Genomic DNA, 25396 nt, shown 5'->3' on the forward strand with positions numbered 1-25396 from the left:
GAGAAACTTTAATCGACGAATCAGAATAAATTACTATTCTACTAATCCAACCCTGGTTCCAACCCATTTCATCACTCCGCTAAAATCCAGTTCCGTTTCTTTTTTCGTGAACCCACGCTTGACAAGAATTGTAAGTTGTGTCTGGCTTATTGTTTTTTGTGAAAAAATTATTAATTAGTGTAGTAAAATACCAATTGTTTTCATTAATTTTTAATTTCAATTCACTTGGGATAATAGTGTTAATTAATTTTTCCATTGTATGTAATTTATTTGCAATTTTTCAACCTTATTGTTGACAGAGGATTCACACGTCACGTGAACGTTAAATATTGAAGATGAAATTTTTCTCATATTACTCCACGTGAATTTGAAACATCCTCTATTTTTTCGTTATATTTTCTATTTCGGAGTGTTAAAAATTATATAAAGTTGAAGTGTAATGTATTATATTTGAGATTAATTGAAGTTTTTTGTTTTTTTTACCTTTAGGTCAAAAATGGGTCGCCGACCGGCTAGATGGTGAGTTTTAATTATTTTTTTTGGAAAAATAAGAAATTTTTCAAAGTCTAGTACCATCAATAATTAATTAATTATTTCCTTGTTAATTATATTGAATATTCTGAGTTTGGTGCAAAAGTTTATAGCGAGGAAAACATAACCTCAAAATTTAATTATTCTTTTTAATTTTATAATTATTTTTAGGAGTTTTAGTAAAATTCCTTTCCGAACTATTTATTATTTTGATTCGAATTGAAAATAAATTTTTTATATTTTTTGTAATATTCCTTTGCGTATCTAGCAATAACTCTCTGCTTTTTAAAGTATTTATTGTAAAAATTGTCTTATTTTCAGTTATCGGTACTGCAAAAACAAGCCATATCCAAAATCACGTTTCTGTCGTGGTGTTCCCGATCCTAAGATTCGAATTTTCGATTTGGGAAAGAAAAAAGCATCGGTGGAGGACTTTCCACTGTGCGTTCATTTAGTTTCGGACGAATATGAACAATTGAGCTCCGAGGCCCTTGAAGCGGGTAGAATTTGTGCGAACAAATACATGGTGAAGAATGCTGGAAAAGATCAGTTCCACATAAGAATGCGATTGCATCCATTCCACGTTATTCGAATTAATAAAATGTTATCGTGCGCTGGAGCTGATAGGTGAGAAAATTTTCTTTTATGTTACACTCAATTATTTTTATTCATTCAAATTCATTATTAATATTGTGTAAGTTGTACCAATTTATTGTGAAATAATTTTTATTTTTAAAGAGAAATAACATTTTGATTCTAAATATATATTTTAAAAGAAATAAGCGAAATTTGTCTGCGAAAGTATCTAAAATTTTCCAAAGAGAATAAAATTGAAATTTTTAATAATTTAGGCTTCAAACTGGAATGAGAGGAGCTTTTGGAAAGCCTCAAGGAACCGTTGCCCGTGTTCATATTGGACAGCCAATCATGAGCGTCCGTTCTTCCGACCGTTACAAGGCTCAGGTTATCGAGGCATTGCGTCGTGCGAAATTCAAGTTCCCAGGCAGACAAAAGATCTACGTCTCCAAGAAATGGGGCTTCACTAAATATGAGCGTGCCGAATATGAGGATTTGAAAAACAATGGCCGTCTTGCACCTGATGGTTGCAATGTCAAATATCTACCGGAACATGGTCCTCTAGCCGCCTGGAAGAAGTTCCGTGAAATACTATCTGAATAAGTATAAATATTTGTATTTTTCAATATCAATAAAAGTGAAACTTTTTACATCACGTTGATATTTAAAAACAAAATTGAGTAACAAAATTCATTCACTTTATCTTTTTTAAATATTTCATTTCGCTCCCTCATAAGAAAGTATTTCTCTTCTTTTTCTTTTTTTTTTACTTTTTTCTGCAGGGTTGCCACGCAACCTGAAAACCTGGAAATGTCAGAGAATTTTGATCGAAATCCTGGAAAATTGACCAAGTTGAAGTCCACAACGTTGATCAACGAAAAAAAAATTGTTCACTTAATAAATTAATTAAAAATAACGCAGCAATATTAACAAAAAAACTATTTAGAAAAGAAAGACTGATGTTTATATTTTGATAATAATTATTTTACAATTAAATATTGAAATAAAAATAATACTTGAATGCATTAAATAAATTTTTTTCGTTGATAAACGTTGTGGACTTTAACTTAGTGGAAAATTGTTATTTTCTAAAGTTTATTCTTGAAATTTAATTTTACATAAATATTTCAAAATTAATTAAATTTTAAAAAAGTTGCGTTTACAATTTTCATAAGTACAGATGAATTTCAAAAGATTTTAATTTGAAATTTTGTAAAATTTCAATTTTCAATGAATTTAACTAGAAATCCGTCTTAAAGAATGTAAATTTTTGAGAAATTTTAATTATTTTAGTTCTTCTGAAATTAGTTAAATTTTTTAATATATATTTTTAATTGATTATTAAAAATAATGGATTTATAGAAGAATTTTAATTAGAAATTAATTAATAAATTTAATTAGATAAATTCAATTATTTTCCAAATTAGTAAAATTCTTCTTAGAAATTCAATTATTTTTATTCATTTTCAACAATTTTAATAAAATTCATGGCAAAATTCCAATTATTTTCAAAAACTTTCTTCAATTCAATGATTTTTAATAAATCTACTACTTTTTCAAAAATTATTTTAAAAAATTGTTTTAAAAAAGAATTTTAGTTTAAAATTCTAGAAATGAAAATAATTTTGAAGAAATTACAGTAAAAATATTTTTATAATATAAAATAATGATAGTATCAAGTTTTAATTATTGTAAAACATGAAGAAAGCGATCACTCCAAGTCGAAGACTCGGAGTGATCGATATCTTCTTGTTTTATAATAATATTCTTATATGTAATTGAATTAAAAATTTTTGAAAATTTTAATTTCTTCACAAAAATTATAATGATTAAATATTCATTTAAAAACGAAGTTGTTAATGTTTTTGAGTAATTTTACAATTAAAGAAATTCGTAAATAAATGTAATAGAACAGGATAAAAGTTTTGCAACCCTGACAGTGTATTTTGTAAATTGGAAAATTTAAAGACGCGAATTTAAAAAAATACCTGAAGGTAAGTAACATATCAAGTAACTATTGCATTTTAAGAAGGCAATTTTGGTTCTAATTAATTAATTTCTGTTCTAATTTCTAATTAATTTTTGTTCTAATTAGAAATATTTCATGTTGGCAGTATTGCAATGAAATTGCACTTTTCTGAAAATACTTTGATGTAAATTGCATCTATTGTGAAAGCTTCTTAATATTTGCAATTGTACCAGTGCCATCTGGTACTTCTACTAGTAAGTGCAAAACAATGATTTAAAAAATTATAAAAAGAAAAGTTTCCCCTCTTTTTAGCAGACATTACCAAGAATAGGTGAACGTCATAATTTCGATTTATTAAGTAACATCCTGCAATATCAAAAATTGCTTTTTATTAAAAGTTAATTTTAAATATTCATTCTTCAAGTGCAATCTAATAGATTTTGGAGTAAAATTTTATTTATTTATAAACCAGGTGAAAATGGGTCGTCGACCTGCTAGATGGTAAGTTATTTTTCATTATCCTTATTTTTTTTCTTGAAAAAACAAACACTTTACTTCATTATTGCAAATTTCGAAATATAACCTCCAAAAGTTTAATTTATATTCAAACTTTATATTTTTATATGAAATATTATATATATTTAATAATTATATTATGCAATGTTAATAATCTACTTTAATTATATTTCAATAATTTAATATAAATTTCGAAATTAAAGGCTTTATGACAATAGAAACGAACTTAATAAATTAAACTTTGTGCTTATAAAAATTAATTTTCAGTTATCGTTATTGTAAAAATAAACCATATCCAAAGTCACGTTTCTGTCGTGGTGTTCCCGATCCGAAAATAAGAATTTTCGACTTGGGAAAAAAGAAAGCAACTGTGGAGGATTTTCCACTGTGCGTTCATTTAGTTTCCGGCGAATATGAACAATTGAGCTCCGAGGCCCTTGAAGCGGGTAGAATTTGTGCGAACAAATATATGGTGAAAAATGCAGGAAAAGATCAATTTCACATTCGAATGAGATTGCATCCATTCCACGTTATTCGAATTAATAAAATGCTATCGTGTGCCGGAGCTGATAGGTAAGAAACAATTTATCCTTCTTCATTGTCAACTTGTAAATGTTACGTGAGAATTTCAAATTTTTTATTATATTCAAATATAAACTTCAATTTTTGAATGATTTCGGATTCAAAATTTTCTAAAAATTCAATTATTAATCAATTATAATTATCATTTAACATTTGTTTTTAAATTTAAAATTAAATTTAATTCAGTTGCTTAAAAAAAATTTAATAAAATTCCATTATTCTTTCAAATTTTAATCAAATTTTTCGTAACAATTCAATTTTTTTTCAAAATTTAATAAAATTCTATTAAAATTGTACAGAAAATAATTGAATTTCTTTGAAGAATTTTATTATTTAGGTATGTTAATATTTTAATTTTAATTTTAATTCAATTTTTGGGATTTTTAAGAAAAATTATTTCCTAAATAATTTGTAATTGTTGTTCAAGAATTAAATTATTTTAATTAGATTCAATTTCATATTCTGTGAAGTTCAATAAATTATAGTCAGAAATTAAGAAAAACTTTGGTTTTTTGAATAAAATTCGTGTTGATTTTAAAGTTTTAAAGTCAAACAAAAAAAAATTTAAGAAGAATGAAATATTTTTAACATTTTCAAAAGCTGCTGGACACAAAAATCTAGAATTTTCTTATCATTTTTATAAATTTAATATTTTTCCAATACTTTTTGATAAAATTCACAGACTTTTCCAATTTCAAACAATTTTGAATTAAAATTAATTTAGAGAATAATTTCAGTTAAAAATTCCTATAAAATTAATTGAATATTGCGTATTAAAAGTTTTTAGAAATAATTAAATGTCAACACGTTTTGAATTAAAATTTTTGAAAATTTGAATTTTGAGTCGCTTCTAAAAAACTTAATTTTTTTAAAAAAATTTACTTCAAATTTTCTTGAAAATAGTTCAATTTTTGAAAATACATTATTTTATTAGAAAATTTTAAATTAAAAATTTTAATTTTAATTTTAATGTTAATTAGTTTAAAAAGATTTTAATAAAATTCTACCCAGACGTATTTAATTATTTTCATAAACAATAAACATTTCACAGGAATTCAATTATTTACAAATTTTTTATAAATTTTTTGCAATAATTCAATTATTTTCATAAATAATTTTTTTTACAGGGATTCAATTATTTTTAAATACAATTTTAATCTAATTTCTCGAAAAATGAAATTATTCTTCAAAATTTTATTTAAATTCATCAAAGAAATCCAATTATTTATAAAGACATTTTAATAAAATTCGTCTCAAGAATTCAATTATTTTTAAAAGTAATATAATTCTTCGCAGAAATTTAATTGTGGTCAACAATTTACAAAAATTCTCGTCAAAATTTTAATAATCTTTATAAATTTTTCTTCGAAATTCAAATATTTTCAAAAACTTTTATAAAATTCTTAGCAAAATTTCAATTATTTTCAAAAACTTTTATAAAATTCTTAGCAAAATTTCAATTATTTTCAAAAACTTTTATAAAAAAAAAAGTTTCAAAAACTCTTTTTTCTTTGGAGAAATTCAATTATTTTTAGTAAAATTTTAATAAAATATTCGAAAAATAAACTTATTCTTAAAAATTTTATTAAAATTTGTCAAGAGAATTCAATTATTTAAAAATATGTTGATATAAGTCCTTATAAAAATTCAATTTTAAGAAACATTCAATTATTTAATAAAATATTTATTTTTGTATTTAAATAATTTTATTCCCGTGGATTTTTCTAGTAAATATTCATTTAAAAATGAATTTTAGTTAAATTTTAGATAATTGAATAATTTATTTATTTTCTAATATAAATTTAATTGTTGAATTTACGAATAATCGAAATTTCGTATAATTTAATTGTTATTTTCAAATAAAACTCAACAGATAAGAAAATAAAAATTTCCAGACTCCAAACGGGAATGAGAGGAGCTTTTGGAAAACCCCAGGGAACAGTTGCACGCGTTCATATTGGTCAGCCAATAATGAGTGTTCGCTCATCTGATCGTCACAAGGCAGCAGTAATTGAAGCACTTCGTCGTGCAAAATTTAAATTTCCCGGTAGACAGAAAATCTACGTCTCCAAAAAATGGGGCTTCACTAAATACGATCGTGTCGAATATGAGGATTTAAAATTAAAAGGACGTCTCGCGCCCGATGGATGTATTGTGAAATATCTACCGGAGCATGGTCCATTAAATAACTGGAAGAAATTCCGTGAAAACATGACTGAGTAAAAAATAATTAATTATTTCTACTTATATCAGTATGAATAAAATTTTATTAAATCTACAAAAAAAACACCTTATTAAATACAGTCGATTTTTTTTAAACTTCTACAACAAAAAATATATATAAATTTTATAATAACGATTAGGTAAATTAAAATAAAAAAAAAAATTAACTAAACTAATACATTTTTTTTCGTAATTTTTTGAAAAAATGCACTTTATATAGTTGCAAGCAGTTTTCAAACTTTTTCAAAGTATTTGAAAAAATTCTAAATTCGTCGAGATTTTTCAATATTTACAGTTTTTTTTCTAATAATTTACAAATTGCATCGAGTACCATGCAGTCGAAATACAGGGCAGTCTTATTTGATTCATTTTTCTTTATATTACCAATTCTAATCTTAGAATATAAATAATGAGCTTTAAATATTTCTATGCGTCCATTAAAATTATAATTCTTAAAACTGAAGAAAATAAGAACGGAATTAAAACTTGAGAAAATATTAAAAGAAACAACACATTTTAAATTAATATATCTTAAAATATGAATTTATTTTCAATTTGTTATATTTTGAAATATAATTACTAATTATATTATGCAAACAAATTTATAGTTTATAAAAAAGAAAATAATCTGTACAATTACCGGCGGTAGAGAATATTTTGTTATATAAAAAATACATATAAATAGAAGTTTTGAGTTAAACTAGAAAGAAAATTTTTTCAATAGATAAAAATTCAACTGCGAACTTGATTTTTAATCTTTTTAATCTACTGGCATTATAATTACGTATCAAAGGCTCGATTTTGAGTAATTAATATTTCTAAATTGTAAAGAATATCATTTGAGAACTGAGAGGAAATTATTTTATTCTTTATAGTTAAAATTATGGACGATTTAGTTTTTTTTTAAGAAGGGGAATTGTTTCCCAAATTAAATGCGCGATTGAATATTTTAAAAATCTAACAGTGGTGGATAATAAATTGTTAGCAAGTAACTAGAATTCTGTTACTTTTTTCAAAAAATCATTTAAATTTTTTAAAAAGTTTGATTGAAAAAATGGAAAAAATCGCCATTTAAAATTATTTCCAGATTTGAGTTTTTACTAACGCGAGTGACACGTCACCTCGCCATTTTCACTTTCTCCATTTTGCATATCGTCATCAATGTCCATATCACACATTCGATGATTGTGAGTATCTAAAGTTTCTGTACTCGTTGCAGCATCGAGTAAAGGAGATAATTTCTCAGCCTCGCTGTCCTCGTCCTGTCCCTGTCCTTGTAAATACTGAAAATATCCCAAAGAAAATATTAAGCAGTTAAAATTTCAAAGATTTCAATTTAAAAACATCAATCTACATAATCTAAATAAATTAGAAATTAAAAACTTTAAATAATTAAAAAAAAAATTCCATTAAACTTTTTGGGAAAAATTAATTCTAAATTTCCTTAAAAACCTTGTCAAGAATTTAATTATTTTTATAGTTAATAAAATTCATCGCAGGAATTCAATTATTCTCAAAAAATTTGAATGAAATTCTTCGAAATAATTCAATTATTTTTAAAATTGACAAAATTCTTCATAAGAATATAATTATTTTCAAAATTGATAAAATTCTCCGCAAGAATTCAATTATTTTCAAAAATGATAAAATTCTTCGTGAATATTCAATTATTTTTAATATTAATTTTTACGTAATTTTGAATATTCTGATATTCTTCAATTAAATATAATATTAGAAAATAAAAACTTCAAGAATTAAAGAAAAATTCAATTAAACTTTTTTAAAAAATAAATTCTACAGAATTTGTTAATTAAAAGTATCAAAAGTTCAAATTTTTTAAAAGATTTTAATTTGAAACCTTTTCAAAATTCCATTATTTCTAAAAATTCACGTTATAATGCTTTTCATTATTCAATTATCTAAAATTTTAACTGAAATTCATTTTTAAATGAATATTTACTAGAAAAATCCACGAGAACAAATTTTTAAATAATTGAATTCTCTTGACAAATTTTAATAAAATTTTTAAGAATAAGTTTATTTTAGGAAATTTAATAAAAATTTTATTAAAAATAATTGAATTTCTCCAAAGAGAAAAGAGTTTTTGAAACTTTTTTTTTGTAAGAGTTTTTGAAAATAATAAAAATTTTGCCAAGAATTTTATAAAAGTTTTTGAAAATAATTGAATTTCGGAGAAAAATTTTTAAAGATTATTGAAATTTTGACGATAATTTTTGTAAATTGTTAAACACAATTAAATTTCTGCGAAGAATTTTATTTGTTTTGAAAATAATTTAATTCTTCCAAAGAATTTTATTGAAACGTCTTTTTAAATAATTGAATTTCTTTGATGAATTTTAATAAAATTTTAAAAAAAATTTTTTTTATAATGTATTAAAAATAATTAAATCTCTGTAAAAAAAATTTCATTGAATTGAGAAAAGTTTTTGAAAATAATTGAAATTTTGTCAAGAATTTTAATAAAATTTTTGTAAATAATTGAAATATTGCCAAGAATTTTATTAGAATTTTTGAAAATAATTGAATTTTAGAGAAAAATTTTAATGATTATAAAAATAATTGAAATTTTGACTACAACTTTTTTTTAAACTTTTGACCATAATTGAATTTCTGCTAAGAGTTTTATTACTTTTGAAAATAATTGATTTCTTGAGACGAATTTTTTAATAATATTTCTTTTTAAATACCTAATTATTTTTAATAGAAAAATAAATAATTTATTGAATAATTGAATGTTTCTCAAAATTGAATTCTCATAAAGAATTTTATTAACAAATTTTTAAATAATTGCATTATTTTGACGAGTTTTAATAAAATTTTAAGAATAATTACATTTTTCGAGGAATTCGTTTAAAATTGTATAAAAAATAATTGAAATTCTGCAATATTGAATAATATGCAGTATTGAAGAATTTATTTCAATTTTCTTGAAAATAATGGAGTTTTTAAAAATTTTTTACTATTCATTTTAAAAGTAATTGAATTTTATGAAGATTTTCTTTTATTTATTTTAAATAATCGTGTTTATTATTAATTGTAATTAATAAATTTCCTATTAAATTATATTAAAATTGTTTCATATCAAGTTAAATTTTTTTAAAAAATTTTATTAAAGTTTTTGTAAAGAATTTTATTAAAGTTTTTGTAAAGAATTACATTTTTTTAAGCATTTCATTAAATTTCGTAAAAATAATGAAATTTGTTTAAATAATTTTAATTGAAAACTTTGAAAATAATTGAAATTTACAAAGAATTTTATTAAAAACTTTTGAGAACACAATTGAATTGTTTAGAAAAATTTTATTACAGTTTTTAAGAATAGTTGAACCCTGTTAGAGAAATTTTATTAAAATTGTATTGAAAATAATTGAATTTCTCAGAAGAATTTTATTATTTACAAAAATAGTTAAATTCTTGACAAGAATTTTACAATTTATAAAAATAATTGAATTCTTGACAAGAATTTTATCAGAATTGTTGAAAATAATTGAAATTAAATAATATTTTTAAAAATACATCTTTCGAGAAATTTTATTAAAATTGTATTGAAAATAATTGAATTGCTCTGAAAAATTATTATTATTTATGAGAATAATGAAATTCTTGCGAAAAAATGTTATTAAAATTTTTGAAGAAATGATTTATATTATTAATTTTTACCTCATAGAGTGAAACGGGTTGTTTTTCATTGACAAGACGAAGAGTGTCTCTTGTTCGATTGAGATTCGACTTTTCCAATCGTGAATGTCCGGTAATTTTTGCCCTCACGGCCGGCGAACGATTGTGAAGCTCTGATTTTTGTGATCCTGTCGAGTTCTCGCCGCCCTTCGCCAATAAGACAGACATTCGAAATTCGGGTGTCGTACAGGGAGTTCCACTTGTTCTCGAGGAAATGTCCAACGTTTCTTTAGAGGCAATATGTTTCGACACTGGAGTCCGTTCTGTTGAACTGTAAAAAAAAATTTCTTTAATTATAATAATCAATTATTTTATCATTTATTTTTGTTTTTAAATAATTGAATTCTCAAAGGACTTATTGATAAGAATTGATTTGAAACAGAATTTTAGTTCAGATATTAATTCCTGATGGCCAAATAAGTATTTAACAATAAGAATTTAAGTATTTATTAAACAAAAACTAATAAAAAATTTGAAAAATTTTATATTTCAAAGAATTTTACTTTCTCACTTTAAAAAATTATTTTTAAATATTTTATTCATTTTCTATTTTTAAATAGAATTAATTGTAACTAAAAATTTGAAAAATGATTAAATTATACAAAAATGTTTGTATTTTAATAATTCATACCGATTAAGGACTTCTGCGGCTTGAATTGCTGTTGCTGTGTCCGCATTGTCAGGTGGACAGTCAGGAGATTCAGAGCACGGCAAAACAGTTGTCGCTACTCTAGGAATGTACGGTCCATTCAAAGCTTCAATTAACGAAACTGCTTCGTATCCTAATGGAATGTTTTCACAGCTTCCCTATATTTTATATATTAAAGAGAAATAAAATTGAAAATTAAGAAAAAAGAATTGAAATTCATATTATTTTCTACTTTTGAAAATTAGGTAAAAAAAAAGACGAAAAAGAGAAAATAGAATATAAAATAAAAAGAAAATAATTTTTATAATTTAATTTTAATTAAATTAATTAATTAAAATTATCACCTCTGGTAAGCCGGGTGGAGGCGGAGGCGGTACAGGATTCGATATTATCGAACCCGATGATTTTTGAAGAGCTTTAATTTGTAAGAGAGCGCGGAATGGAGCTCGACAAATGGGACAATTGTTTGCTTGATACCTAAGGGAATCCGCGCAACCATTGCACAAACAAAGATGTCTGCATGGTAAAATTAATGTATCTCGTACGTCACACATGCAAATCACACACTCGGATCCATTGTCCTCTGCATCTTCATCGCCATTTACCTGCTAGAAAATTAATTTCCATATTTCGTTATCTTTTCATCTTTTTTTTTTTGCAAATTCCATTTATCTTCAAAATAAACGCTATTTGAAATATTAAAATAAAATTCTATCAATTTAAAAACATAAATTTTTTAAATACTAAAAAAATTTGTATAACATTTTCTTCTAATCGTTAGAAAAAAAAGCAAAAAACTATTCAAGTATTTTATATATATTTTTTTACAAAAATTAAATACTTTGGCATCTTCTGTATTTTTGTTCTCGATTCCATAAATTTCTTGCAGTAAATAACAAAGTCCATCGACGAATAATTTCTGTTTGAGGGCCTTCAAAACGTACGATCCATCAGAATGTTTTTCAATCACAGCTATTGTTGTATGCGATTGTTTAGGATCGTCAGAACCTTCCTCAGCCACACAATGAATAGCGATTGGAATTATCTATATAAATTAATCATTTTTTTCCGTTAGAAATTTAGAAAAAAAAGGCTAAAAACTAAACTAAAAAAAAAAAATTAAATAATCGAATGAAAATAGAAAAGGATAAAAAAAATATTATCAGGGTTGCCACAAATATTTAATTTTATTTTTTCATCACTTTTCCCTCTTTTCCAGACAAAATTTTCATTTTTTCCCTGACCCTAAAGAATATTCTGAATAAAAAATATTCTGACTCTAAAAATTATTAGATACTCAAAAAAAATGTTCTATTACATTTATTTACAAATTGTAAAATTATTCAAAAACATCAATAACTTTCTTTTTTAAATAAAATATTTAATCATTATTATCTTTCCGTAGGAATTAAAATTCATCAAAACATTCAAATTCAAACCTTTTTGAAATATAAATAAAATAAAATAAAATAAAATAAATAAAATTCTTTTTAAATAATTGATATTTTTCGAAAAATTTTATAGAATTTCGTATATTAAATAATTGAATTCCTGTGAAAATTTTATTATTTATGAAAATAATTGAATTATTTCGAAGAAATTTATTAAAAATTTTATAAATTATTCAATTCCAGTGAAATTTAGCCAAGAATTTCATTAAAGTTTTTCTAAAATAATTGAATTTCGAAGAAGAATTTTATTATTTATAAAGATAATTGAAATTTTTACGAGAATTTTTTATAACTTTTGAACTGCGAAGAATTTTATTACTTTTGAAAGATAATTAAAATGACGAGAATTTTTTAAAATTTTTGAATATAATTGAATTTCTGCGAAGAATTTTATTACTTTTGAAAATAATTGAATTTCTGGAATTATTTGTAACTTTTCCAAAATTAAATTTTTTTAGTATTTTTAACTAAAATTCTTTTATTAATCTAGTATTTATGAAAATTGTAAAAATTATTTATTAAAATAATTTATAAATCATAATTTTATTATAGTTCTTGTAAAATTAAGTTATTTAAAAATAAATTATTGTCAGAAATAGAAAAAATGGAAGGTTTTGTATTGAAATTCGTGGTAATTTCATAGTTTACGAGGCAAACAAAAAAATAATAAAATTCAGAGTTTTCTCATGAATTTTTAAAATTCAATTTTTTTCAGTACTTTTACTAAGAATCCCTGACTTTTCCCTGACCAATTTTACTTTTACTGACTTTTCCCTGAATTTCCTGATTTCCCTGACCTATGGCAACCCTGATTATAGAAAAAAATTACTTTTAGAGACAAAAAGTAGTTAAAAATTTAATCTTTGGTTACTTTTTCAATTCGTTACTTACTTCCCGATCACTGCTGTATAATAATTCCTCGTCAGTGAATGGTGTTGGATCAAATACGTGTAAAGCTTGACAAAATTGTTGATTCGCACCTTTTTTATAATGATACGTATCAGAATTCAAGGATGGATCTCGAGAAACGTATCTAAAAGAAGAAACATTAAATAAGAAGAATATAAAAATAAAAAAATTTATAAAAATTACTTTCTTATAAAAAACATTCTTCAATTCTAAAAGTTACAAAAAAAAATTAAATAGCAAACGTAAATTTTCTTGCAATAAACTTCTTTTTATAGTGGAAATAATTTTAAAACAATTTTTTATTTACACGACTCCTTTCGAGGTGACTTCTTCGGTGCAAAAATAATAAATCGTAATTGCACATCTAACGTCACAATCAAATGTGAATTCAATATTAAATCTCATTTTTTTATCAAGATCCCCATCGCCGAAATGTTTAATATCTGTCGTTTGTTGAGAAGTCGCGGCATTGTCAACACTGCGAACGAGACGAAGAGATTCTTTTCTTATATAAACTAAACTTTTCAATGTTTTTGTTGGATCATTTGCTTGCGGCGGTGGATATGGAAACTATTGACAAATAAATCATTTTAATTTCGAGACAAAAAACAAAAAATTGATTACAATATTTAAAAAAAAGTGTTAATATTCTTGTTTCTATTTTATTATTATAATTTAATTGCTATATTTTTTAATGTGAAATTAATTCTTCAGGCTTCGCACTCAATAATTAATTTTAAAAAGTTTTAAAAAAATAAATATATTCATTTCGTTGCTTATAACTTCAATTCTAAATTTTTCTGAAATTCAATTATTTTCCAAACTTTTAGTTAGAATCCTTCGAAAATCTGTTTGTTATTTAAAAATAATTTTTAAAAGGGAAAAAATAAAATTCTTTAAAATTTATTTTAATTAAATTTGACAAAAATTACAATTAGTAGAAAATTTAAAAAACTAATTTTCAATTTTTACGAGAATTTAACTATATTTGAAAATTTTTAATTACAATTTTTTCAAAGACTAAGTATTATTTTTCAAAATTTCAAAAAATAAATTATTGAAAATTGAATAATTTTTATTAAATAAATATTTAAATACTTATTTTCATTGATTTTTCAACAGAAATTAAAATTTCTAATAAATTTAAACTAAAAGCTTTTTAAAATTCATTATTTCTTCTAAAAATTACAACTGTAATTCTTTCAAATATCAATTGAGGCCTTGGATCCAATAACTCGCCCGACGCTCGAAGGCACGCGCTAATACCAGCCGGGTAGCAGTGAGTGGCCCAGAGGCGCTCACTGCTCACTGACTGGCAGTTGCGCGTTCCTCCGAGCGTCGGGCGAGTTATTGGATCCAAGGCCTCAATTGTTTTTTTTTTTATTTTTTAAATATAATTATTCAAAACTTCAATAAGTTTCTAGAAAAATAATAGATTAATAATTTTTAAAAATAATTATATTTCAATTTTTTTTACAATTTTACAACAAATTAAATTTTTCAAAGATTAAATATTTCGAAATTTAATTATATATAAAAATTCTTATACTTCAACACTTTTAGTAGTAGTAGTAGTTTATTATGTTTTGAACCACAGGTTCATACAAAAGAGTCTCGCTTGAGCCATTTTCGTTGCTTATAATTTTCTTATATTATGTTTTACATTTGGTTTTTAAACACACTTTTAATAAAATAAAATATTGATTTGATATTTTCAATGTCTGGAGAATTCAGAAGATCAATACAGCAGTCTTTAATTATAGATATATCCTCATTATCGCATATATATTTACATCTATCATTCCTGTACATTTCACATTCTATTAACAAATGATAAAGTTCTCTCCCCTTCAACACCGGTTCTCCACAGCAGGAAATTTTTTCTAATTGTAATACTTTTTTATTATGTACTAATCTTAAACTGTATTTATTTACTAATCTTATTTGTGCAAAAATTTTGATAAATGGAAGTGGTACTTTATTTCTTAAATAATTTTGCTGTCCCTCTCTCATAGAGAGATGAGGGAGTAGTTGTAGAGAGCCGGAGTTTGAGAGAGAGTGCACATCTTCAGCGCGCAGAAAGGTTTCGTAGAGTTTTAAAAGTCGCTCTTTGTTATTCTGTACAAATTCGAGGTTCCAAGATATTGTTTCTCCTATAGTTTCAAACATTTTTTCTACTTGGGAGCACCAATTGTATTTCATATTATTCTTTTGTGATTTTGTTAAACTAATTAATCTTAGCAAGCAAATTTTAGGGTATCTATCATCATTCATTTTTAAAATTTTTTCAATTAAATTTAGTGTCAATTTGAAAACTTTATATGATAGTCTTAGCACTCCAATCTCCAATCTAACTGCATAGTTAGGCGTACTCCGGGGTAGTAAGAGCAGTTTTTTATAAAATGTTACTTGAATTTTTTCTATTTCATTAAGATTTCGAAGGCCCCACACCTGTATAGCATATAAAAACGTGCTAGTTACTAGACTGTTAAATAGTTTTGGGATTGGTTTCCATGTGTTTAGCTTCATACTATTTATAAGTGACAGTGTAGAATTTATAGCCAGAGACGCAGATGAAGAAGCATTCCTTAAGGCCTCTTCAGAAGACGAGGTATAATATTGCGGAATTCCTAAATAAGTATATTTTTTAACCAGTTCTATCTTTTTGTTACCATACATAAAATTAGTATTTTTAATTGATAATCGACCTCCTTTTTTGTAAATAATAATTTTTGTTTTTTTTTCATTAACCTCTAAGCAATTTTTGATACAGTATTTCAGAAGAGCTCTTAATAATTTATTTAATGCTGCGGGGGAATCCGCAAACAATGCAATGTCATCTGCGTATGCCAGTAAAATAATTTCATTTTTATGCCCCATGGAAACCCCCCTTATTCCTTCCGCCCTTAAAAAGTCCTCTAAATCAGCCATAAATAATGAAAATAGAATAGGACTGCTCTTCTCTCCCTGGAGTAAACCTCTAGGTACTTTTACAGGTGTAGAAGTTTCCCCATCGTTTTGGACAGCAACAGTGGCTTTTGAATAAAAATCTATTAAAATTTTAGTTATTTTATAGCCCATTCCCATTTTGTACAATTTTTTCCATAACAAACTATGCGAGACGGAAGGAAAAGCATTACTGAAGTCGACAAATAATGTATACAATTTTCCTCCGTTCATATTGAGCCGATTCTGAATTAATGCATTAAGAACGAAAATATTGTCTATGCAACTTCTATTCTTCCTAAATCCAGATTGAAATTCTGGAATTAGATTTTCCCTTTCGGCCCACAACACAATCCTATCAGTAATCACATGTGTAAATACCTTTGTTATGCAGTTAACTAAAGCTATCGGGCGATAGTTGTTAGGATCACTCATATCGCCTTTTTTATATATCATTTTTAAGTTTATTTTTCCCCAGTTTTTCGGAAATTTTTCTTCATGTAAAATTTGATTAAAAAGGAGACTCACATAATTAATCCAGTTCTCTGGGAGATTCTTTAAAAATTCAAAGGTGACTCCATCTGAGCCGGGAGATTTGTTGTTTTTACTATTTTTTAAAGAGGAGATAATTTCTTCTTTCGTAATATTTGTTTCCAATAATTCGTTGTAACTTTTAAAAGGGATTTCAACTATTTTATTTTCTGTTTTATCTATATCATTTAGTTGGAAAAATTCACTAAAATATTTATGCCATGTATCTGTGTTAATTTCATTTTTTGTGTTATATTTATTTCTAAAAGAATTTATTATTTTCCAAAAACTTTTGGAATCTCTAGAAGATATTAATTGGTCGAGAACTAGATTTTTGTGTGTCTCCTTTTTTTCCAATTGTGTATTGTAATATAATTTTTTTATCCTGTAATATTCTTCAATGTTTTTTTCACAAACAAAATTATCTTTTTTACAATTTTTTAACATTAAATTTACATTTTTTTTTAGCAATACACAATCTTTATCATACCAAGTTTTTGAATGACCTGTTTTTTTATTTTTTTTAGATAACATTCCAATAGAGCATGCTTTTTTTGTTATTATGGATATCAACTCCTCCGAGGTTTGATCGATATTTAGGGGATTAGTTGGTGTACTGCACGGAAGAGAATTCATTGCTTCAAAATATTCAGGGGCTAGATCACTTCTCCATTTTATTTTATTTGCATGTTGTCTATATTTTTCTTTTCTTTCTAGTGTAATAAAAATTGGAAAATGATCCGACCTCGTTACTATCTGGATTACCTCAAAATTTTTTATTTCAGGGATCGCGAACAAATTTACCCAGCCAAGATCAATTGTCGATTTTCCTTTATTTAAAATATAAGTGTATTGACCAAGGTAGTCGCCCGGTGATCTACCATTCAAAATTATACATCCATTATCCTCCATGCACGACACCAACTCTTCTCCTCTCTTATTAATACATTTATCTAGATTAGATCTAAATGGTGTAATATGTGCATTTTCCGGAAACATTTCCTCGCGTAATTGATTTAAGTCACCTACTCTAGCATTAAAGTCGCCTCCAAAAAACAAAGGTAGATTCGGATAATCATTATTGATCAAAGTAAATATATCATTCAATTCTGAGTAAAAAGTATCAAGATTTAAATCTGGTTTTAAATAAGTGACTCCGAGTAAAAATTTGAAATTTGTAGAGTTAATAACAGCGAATATAATTTGTTCAGAAATTTTAATTACTTTATATTTATATTTACGAGAATTTAGCGCTATGAGTAATCCTCCGCTCGCCCTTCCTCTCTCTGCCGTTCTCACTGCTTGGCTCGTAATCAAACTAAAGTTGTAGGGGGGGCAGTATTGGGGGGGAGAAATCAACCATGTTTCTGTGACACACACAATATCGTTGACATTAAGAAGTGTGGTAATATCCATCCAGTTAGCCCATCCTTTCGCGTTCCAGAAGATTATTCTAGGGTTAAGTTCGTCCGAGATGAGCTATGTTTTTTTTGTAGAGATCGGTTTTGCGGTGTGGTTCATCATAGGATTCAGCTTTTGTGGAATTAGAGGTGTTTTAAAAGCGTTTTCAATTGTGTTGACCTTGGAAGTTTTTTGTTTTTTATGAAGTGTGTTTTTAGAACCCTTTGGTCTTCCTCTTTTTGTCCCGCTAGCTGTGGAGGATAAAGATGTGGTGGACTCATCACTATCTGAATTTTCTGCTGATGCATTCTCCTCTGTGGTTTCTATTGATCCTATTTTTCTTTTAATTTCTTCGGCATCCAGTATTTTCCCATCTACTGAAATTTTTGAGCCTCTAATGTATGCGACCTTTCCCTTTTCAGTTAAGAACTCTTTATATTTTAGTAATATTTCAAAGTTTTTTCGTCGTCTATCCCTCTCCTCTCTTGAAAGGTCATTAGCGATGCTATAGTTCAAATCCATTAATTCTTTCCTATTTTGAAAGAGTAGAGATTTCCAACTTACATTACTAAACGTAATCAAAATCGGTCGTGACCCTTCAATTTTTCCAAGTCTTTTGACCTCAGTGATGGCGACAGCTGGTATATTTTTATTTACCTTATGGACAATATCTGTTATAGTATTATGAAGGTTTTCATTTTCAAGAGCGGTATCTGGCACTTTGTAAATCACTACATTTTTACTTCTTTCTTTTTGCAAAATAAAGTTCAGTTTACTTTCGCATTGTAAAACTCTTTCACTTAACACTTTATTCTCCTCTGAAAGAGAATCATATTTTTTTTTTAAAGATTTTCATATCTGTCTTTAAAGTTTTATTATCACATTTTATTTCTTGTATATTAGAATCCATAGAGTCTAGTTTAACATTCGTTTCTTTCACTTGCTTCTGAATTGAGAGTAGAATTTTTGAAAGCCCTTCGGGCTCTATAGATGAAGGTAGATCTTCAGAATCCATGTTTGACATTGCACTTTATGGGAATTTACACAGAACACATACTGCACATATTACTCTTAATGAGCAACCATTATTTGAATGCAAAAATAAATTATTGATAGAATAATTGATTATTTCTTAAAATCTAATTCTTATAAAGAATTTTATCAAATTTTTTGAAAATATTTGAATTCTTTTGAAGAATTTTAACAAAACTTTTTAAGAATAATTACATTTTTTAAAGAATTTGATTAAAATTGTATTAAAAATAATTGAATTCTTGCGAAGAATTTTTTAGACTTTTTTATAAATTGAATTTGTTTTTTAATCATTTTATTAAAATTTAAAAGAATAATTCAATTAGGATTTCGATTAATTTAAATAAAATTTTATAAAAAATAATTTAATTCTTGGAATTAATTTTATTATATTTATGCGAGAATATATTAATTCTTATAACAAATTCTACGAAAATTTTTGGAAAAAAAGGGAATTTTTTTAGACGAATGTTATTAAAATATTTTAAATAATTATTGATTTCTTTTGAAAAATTCTCAAATTCGCAATAAAAATAAAAAAGTAGCTTTTAGTGTCACGAATTTAAGAAAAAGTAGTAAATAGTAGATGAGTGTGAAGCCTGAGATTCTTGTAAATATTAACGAATTTTTCTTTCTTATTTTGTAAAAAAAAAAATACTAACTGGTGTTGGTCGACTTCCTAAAAAATTAAGATCTGCATTTTCCCCAAACAAGTAGGCTTCCGGTTGTGGTGTGTCAAATCTTTCACCTCCCATGATAAAGTGGCTTCCAAAATAATTACCTAATTTGTTTAAATTATTAAAAAAAAATTAAATAATTAAAATTCCAAAGAGAATAAAAATCTATTCAAAATTAACTTTTAATTTATAATATTTCAATTATTTCATTTCATCTAATATAAAAACAATTAAATTTTCTCAGTAGCAAAAAGAAAAACAAAGGAATAAAACGATTATGACCTTGATAATGATTTGTTTAATTTAATAGAAAAAGAAATAAATACTTTATTTAACATTTTAGTTTCTATTTAAGCAAAATTTTAATGCGAACAAAGAACATTGAGAAAAAAAATCTGTCAATAGAAAGTAAACAAATGTAAAAGAAATAAAGAGGAAATGTCAAAAAATTTACGAAACATACTGACCAGAACGAGGAGGATATTTGTATGCATGATTCGAAACAATGTCAACTTCCTCAACGCCAGCATTTTGTCGGCTCGTTAAGGATCCCATTTTTTTCTGTCACTGCAATTTCTTTCTTTTAAATTGTAAGTGTATCAATAATTTCAAAATTACTTTAATGTATTTTTATACTAATCACAACAAAATACCATTTTCAATCATTTCTTTATGACCTGCGGGAGGTCAACTGAAGTTAGCTATAATTAAAGAGAAATTTCTTATTTTCTTCTCTATGAAGTTGTATGCAAGTTGAGAATGCAGATATGGGTAGCTGCTGTCAAAATATAATTAATTAAGGCTTCTGCACAATGTTTCGGTGACGTCGCAGGGACAACAGAGCAGACGACACAATAAAAAATTTTTATCTTTATTTTTATCCCTTTATCATTTTTACTCATAATTTGGACGTGAAACACGTTTGTTGACATGAAATAAAAATTAAATGTGTTTTATTAATTAAATGTGTTATGTATTTGATTCAATTACATTGGTAAATTCTCTGAATTTGTAATTAAATATAACTTTATAGGTTAGGGATGTTTGTTTACCACAATAATTTGAATTTTTTAATAATATAATAAATAATAAATAAAATATAATCATAAATAAAATGCGTACTGAATATTGTTTAATAATACTGTCAAAATGTAAAATTCACTTTGTAAACAAATACCTCCAACATCAAAATTTATATTTACATCTTTACACTATTATGATTTTTCCACGATTTTTCAAAAATTTCAATTCAAATTCTTCTGAAATTAGCTAAAGCTTTTGATATGTATTAATTAATTATTAAAAATAGTGTATTTGTAGAAACAATTTAGTAAAAAACACTAAAAAAAATTGAATTTTGGCGAAGGTACAAATGATTGCAAAAATTCAATTATTTTCATAAATAATAAACTTTTTTACAGGGATTTTAAAAATTTTTATTAAAATTCGGGAAAAGAATTCAATTATTTGAAAATTTTAATAAAGTTCTTGGTCAATTTTCAATTATTTTTAAAAATTTTCCTGAATTTAATGCTTTTCAATATTTAAAATTTCAATAAAATTTTCGAAAAAAAATTTACAGGAATTCAATTATTTACAAATTTTTTATAAATGTCATCGCAATAATTCAATTATTTTCATAAATATGTAATTAAATTTTTTACAGTAATTCAATTATTTTCGTAAATAATAAAATTCTTTTTACAAATTTAATAATTTTCATAAATTTATATTTAAAACTCATCTCAGAATTTCAATTATTTTTAATACAATTTTAATCAAATTTCTTCAAAAATGTAATATTATTCATAAAAATTTTATTAAAATTCGTCAAAAGAATTTAATTATCTGAAAATTTGTTGATAAAATTCTTTATGAGTATTCAATTTTGAGAAACATTCAAATATTCAATAAATTATTAATTTTTGTACAGTTCAAATTTTAGATAATAATTGAATATTAGAATCACTAAAGCTTAAATTTTAAGAAATAATTGAATTTTTAAAAGGTTACAAATTAAAATTTTTGGAAATCTGTATTTTTCAATACTTTTAATTAACAATTCTTTAAGACAATCTATTTTCAAAAGTTTTAATTCCAATTCTTTTGAAATTATTTGAACTTTTTTTTTCTAATATTAATATTTAATTGAAGAATGTTCAAATAGTCAAAATGTCGTAAAATTGAATTGTAAGCAAATGGATTTGAAAATTCTCAAAGAACTTTTTCAAAAATTATTAAATATTACTGATTTAAAGAAGAATTTTGGTTAAAAATTGTACAAAATCTCCTTAATATTTAAAAGTATTATATAATAATTTATAAAGTATAAATATTTAATTAATCATAATTCAAGTTCATAATTTCCAAATTTAATAGTATAATTATTTCTGATTGCAGTTTTTGGCCCCCATGAATACAATAAGGGTGCTGGAAATGTTTGTAGTGATTATGCGTTTCCTTGACAACATGTTTCCGAAGAACTTGACACAAATATAGAAAACGAGCTAAATGTTTGTAACACGTGCATTTTATTTAAACTGTAAATTATCATTAATTTACAGTAAAATACTAAAATCTAAGTTTTCAACATATAATCTCAAGACTAAGGAAAAAGACTCAATACAACAAGGTATTTCTTATTTAGAAATAAAGAAATTTTTTTAAATTCAACAATATAATATTTCATTAAATTCAATTAATAATATTTTAGAACTTGGAAATGGGTAACTGTGTACGAATAACGATCGAAGAATTTCGCCGTAGAAGATATCCACAAAAGTATATATTTTTATTAACATAATAATTAATATCTACTTTAATTTTTTGATTTTAAAAAAAATTATTATTTTTCAGAACTATTGTTTTACTCATGACTGGAATTGACAATGCTGGCAAAACTTCGGTTCTGAATCGAATTAGCGGTAGTAAGTATTATTTATTCTTTAATAAAAAATATAATAATAGTATAAAAATATTTAAAAATAAATTTTTTTTTAATTTCAGACGTAAGTCAAATTGTCTTGCCAACAATTGGATTTCGTACAGTGACATTAAAATACAAGACATGTAGAATAAAAATTTATGACATTGGAGGAGGACCGCATATTCGTTCTATTTGGAAAAACTATTACAGTGATGTGTGGAAATAATTTACTTTTATTTAAATTTTAATCAAAAAAATTATTTTTTACTTTTAAAAATAATTTTTTCGAATTATTTACAATTTCTTTCTTTCTAGGTTCATGGATTAATTTATGTCGTGGACGCTAGTGATTTGCCACGACTTACTGAAAGCAGGGAAGTTTTAAACGATGTCTTAACGCATGTACATATTTCTGGAAAACCAGTTTTACTGTAAGAAAAAATTATTTTTGCCATATAAGATTTCGATTTAAATATTTTACATTAGAATTCTTTTTTTTTTTTTTTGAAAATAAATGATTCTTCATCAAAATCAAATCAAAATCATAATTTGACAATATTTAATAAAAATTTAATTTTAATAATAAAAGAAAAATCTTTTAACAGATTAGCAAATAAACAAGACCTAAGGGGAGCAATCGACGAATTAGATATTGTCGATAACTTGAATGTAGAAGAGTTAGCAAATTCGATGAAATGTCCAACGAGAGTGGAAATTTGCTCTTGTGAAGACACACATATTAAAGAAATTGCAATTATTGAAGGATACAGGTAAAATAATCTCCATTATATAATAATAATCATCGAGATATTTTGTTCTCAAGTGAAGTTAGGATTTCAAAAGGTTTTACGTTCAAAGTATTTTGAAATTTCAATTTAAATAATTCAAATATCGTTGAATTCTACTAAGAATTGATTTAAAAGAGATAGATTTTTTAAAAATTTTAATTAAATCTTGTTTATTACAGATGGTTACTCGAGACAATTCTGAGACAGTACAACACTTTAAATAGTCGAGTAAAACGAGCTGAAACTCCAAAATACAGGAAATTATCCGCAAAGTCTTCCTTCCTATCAAAAGCAGGCAGATCCAATCCTTTCAAACCCATAAGGGAATTTCTCAAAGATCGGGTAAGTAAATATATCAAAACAAGTTTTTAAATCATGAAAATTTACAATATTTAACAAGGAGGTAAACAAAAAGAGATTGATAAGAAAACAAAAGAAAAAATAACCAGGGTGGTAACAAGTTTCAGTTTATCAATTTTCCTGACAATTTACAGACATTACATTATTTTCCCTGACAAAATTCTTTTTACATACATAAATATGAAAGTTTACGGAAAATGAGTAAACTTTATAAATTTTAATAATTACAATTATTTTCTACAATTTTTAACTAAGCTTCATCTCTAAAAGAATTTTTTAAAATAATTTTTTTTCGTAAGTTCTTCTAAAATTCAATTATTTAAATACAAAAACTCAATTTCTTATAATAATTGTAACTGTAAAAGTTATTAAGATATAATACCTATTTTCTAGATATTATAAAGAACTTCTTAAAATTAAGTTTTTAAAAATATTTTTAAATAATGTTAGAAAGATAATAGTTTTTAAATGAAAAAATTTCCAATCAATTAAAATTTGGTAAAAATCTTTCAAAAATAATTTAATTTTTGAAAAATATAAATAAAAATAATCAAAATTTTTTAAGAGTTTAATTATAAATATCATGATTTCTCCGAAATTTTAAGTTTACAGTCTTACTTTGTTCAAAGATAATTCAATCTTAAAAAATTATGATAAAGCTTTTCTAAAAATTAGTTTTTAAAACTATTTTAATGTAATTTTTCGAAAATAATTGAATTTCTTAAAAGTATTTTTGTACCTATAATTTAAAAAAACTAATTAATTTTATGATGAATTTTAATTAAAAATTTTGATCATAGACTTTTTTTCTCTAAAATATTGTTTTTTTGTATGTATTTGAATTTTCGGAAATATTTAATTGAAAATACTGAAAATATTGAATTTAAAAAAATTAGAAGCTAATTTTTCATTAATTTTCATTTTTATGAAAAACATTTAAAGATTTTTTATTAAAATTTTTAATAATTCAATTATTTTAAAAATTTGCAATTAAAATTCTTGAAAAGTTGATTTTCAAAAATTTTAACAAAATACTTGAAAAAATTAATTATTTTCTATTATAAATTTTATCAAATTTCAATTATTCAAAAAAAATTTTTATTATCTGTATCAGATATATTTGAAAAATTAAATTATCTTAAAAAATGATTTAAAAATAATTTTTGAAAGATTTGCCCTGAATAACATTTAATTTTTTTTTTTTTTTTGATTATTTGAAAAACTACCTAATACGTTCAATCTAATAAATTCTAACAATTTTCAGAACTCCGTAGCACCGACAATTGAGTAATTATTTCCAGCAGAATGCCAACAAATTTTTCCAGAGACTGAAATAATTTTTATACTAAGAAATAATTTCTTACAATATATATATGTATATGTATATAAATCTCAGGGTAATTTTTATACTTAAGGAGAAATATTAATGTTGAAAAATGAAAGTAAGATTTATAAATGTACAGAGAAATCTATTACTATAAAAAAAATACTAAAATGTAATAAGATTAATCTTAAAAATGATTAAAAATCTATTAATGAAATAGAGTAAATTAATAATTTTAGTTTTTTTTATCATGAAGGCAAAAAACTGGCTGTTAAAGAGAAAAGGAGAGAGAGAGAGAGAGTTTGT

The 25396-nt window shown here is 24.2% G+C and overlaps 4 protein-coding genes across 6 annotated transcripts; 3 read left to right on the plus strand and 1 right to left on the minus strand.

The window, feature by feature from the left end:
* The first annotated feature begins 7 nt into the window (after positions 1–7).
* LOC122511432 (60S ribosomal protein L10) lies at positions 8–1783 on the plus strand. Its single transcript, XM_043626642.1, has 4 exons — positions 8–130; positions 490–519; positions 853–1158; positions 1383–1783. The coding sequence occupies exons 2-4, from the start codon at positions 497–499 to the stop codon at positions 1708–1710; spliced, it is 657 nt and encodes a 218-aa protein (XP_043482577.1). The 5' UTR covers positions 8–130; positions 490–496; the 3' UTR covers positions 1711–1783.
* A 1543-nt stretch (positions 1784–3326) lies between these two features.
* On the plus strand, positions 3327–6900 carry LOC122511413 (60S ribosomal protein L10-like). Its single transcript, XM_043626616.1, has 3 exons — positions 3327–3577; positions 3860–4165; positions 6070–6900. Exons 1-3 carry the CDS (start codon positions 3555–3557, stop codon positions 6395–6397), a joined length of 657 nt encoding a protein of 218 aa, XP_043482551.1. The 5' UTR covers positions 3327–3554; the 3' UTR covers positions 6398–6900.
* A 196-nt stretch (positions 6901–7096) lies between these two features.
* On the minus strand, positions 7097–20404 carry LOC122511409 (probable E3 ubiquitin-protein ligase MGRN1). Its single transcript, XM_043626611.1, has 9 exons — positions 20160–20404; positions 19678–19796; positions 13413–13675; positions 13088–13229; positions 11587–11790; positions 11090–11353; positions 10728–10903; positions 10079–10367; positions 7097–7680 (listed from the first exon to the last, which is right to left on the minus strand). The coding sequence occupies exons 1-9, from the start codon at positions 20245–20247 to the stop codon at positions 7498–7500; spliced, it is 1728 nt and encodes a 575-aa protein (XP_043482546.1). The 5' UTR covers positions 20248–20404; the 3' UTR covers positions 7097–7497.
* LOC122511411 (ADP-ribosylation factor-like protein 13B) lies at positions 15640–25262 on the plus strand. Of its 3 annotated transcripts, none has more exons than XM_043626615.1 (9): positions 15640–15716; positions 22093–22324; positions 22406–22473; positions 22549–22619; positions 22699–22832; positions 22934–23049; positions 23224–23388; positions 23586–23748; positions 25031–25262. In XM_043626615.1, the coding sequence occupies exons 3-9, from the start codon at positions 22415–22417 to the stop codon at positions 25055–25057; spliced, it is 735 nt and encodes a 244-aa protein (XP_043482550.1). In that variant the 5' UTR covers positions 15640–15716; positions 22093–22324; positions 22406–22414; the 3' UTR covers positions 25058–25262. The 3 variants fall into 3 exon arrangements, with proteins under 3 accessions (XP_043482550.1, XP_043482549.1, XP_043482548.1); XM_043626614.1 differs by lacking the exon at positions 15640–15716 and adding an exon at positions 18026–18132; XM_043626613.1 differs by lacking the exon at positions 15640–15716 and adding an exon at positions 20504–20686.
* The last annotated feature ends 134 nt before the right edge of the window (positions 25263–25396 follow it).

Source organism: Leptopilina heterotoma, unplaced genomic scaffold (assembly GCF_015476425.1).
Source record: "Leptopilina heterotoma isolate Lh14 unplaced genomic scaffold, ASM1547642v1 Lhet_82, whole genome shotgun sequence".
NCBI classification, from domain to species: domain Eukaryota; kingdom Metazoa; phylum Arthropoda; class Insecta; order Hymenoptera; family Figitidae; genus Leptopilina; species Leptopilina heterotoma.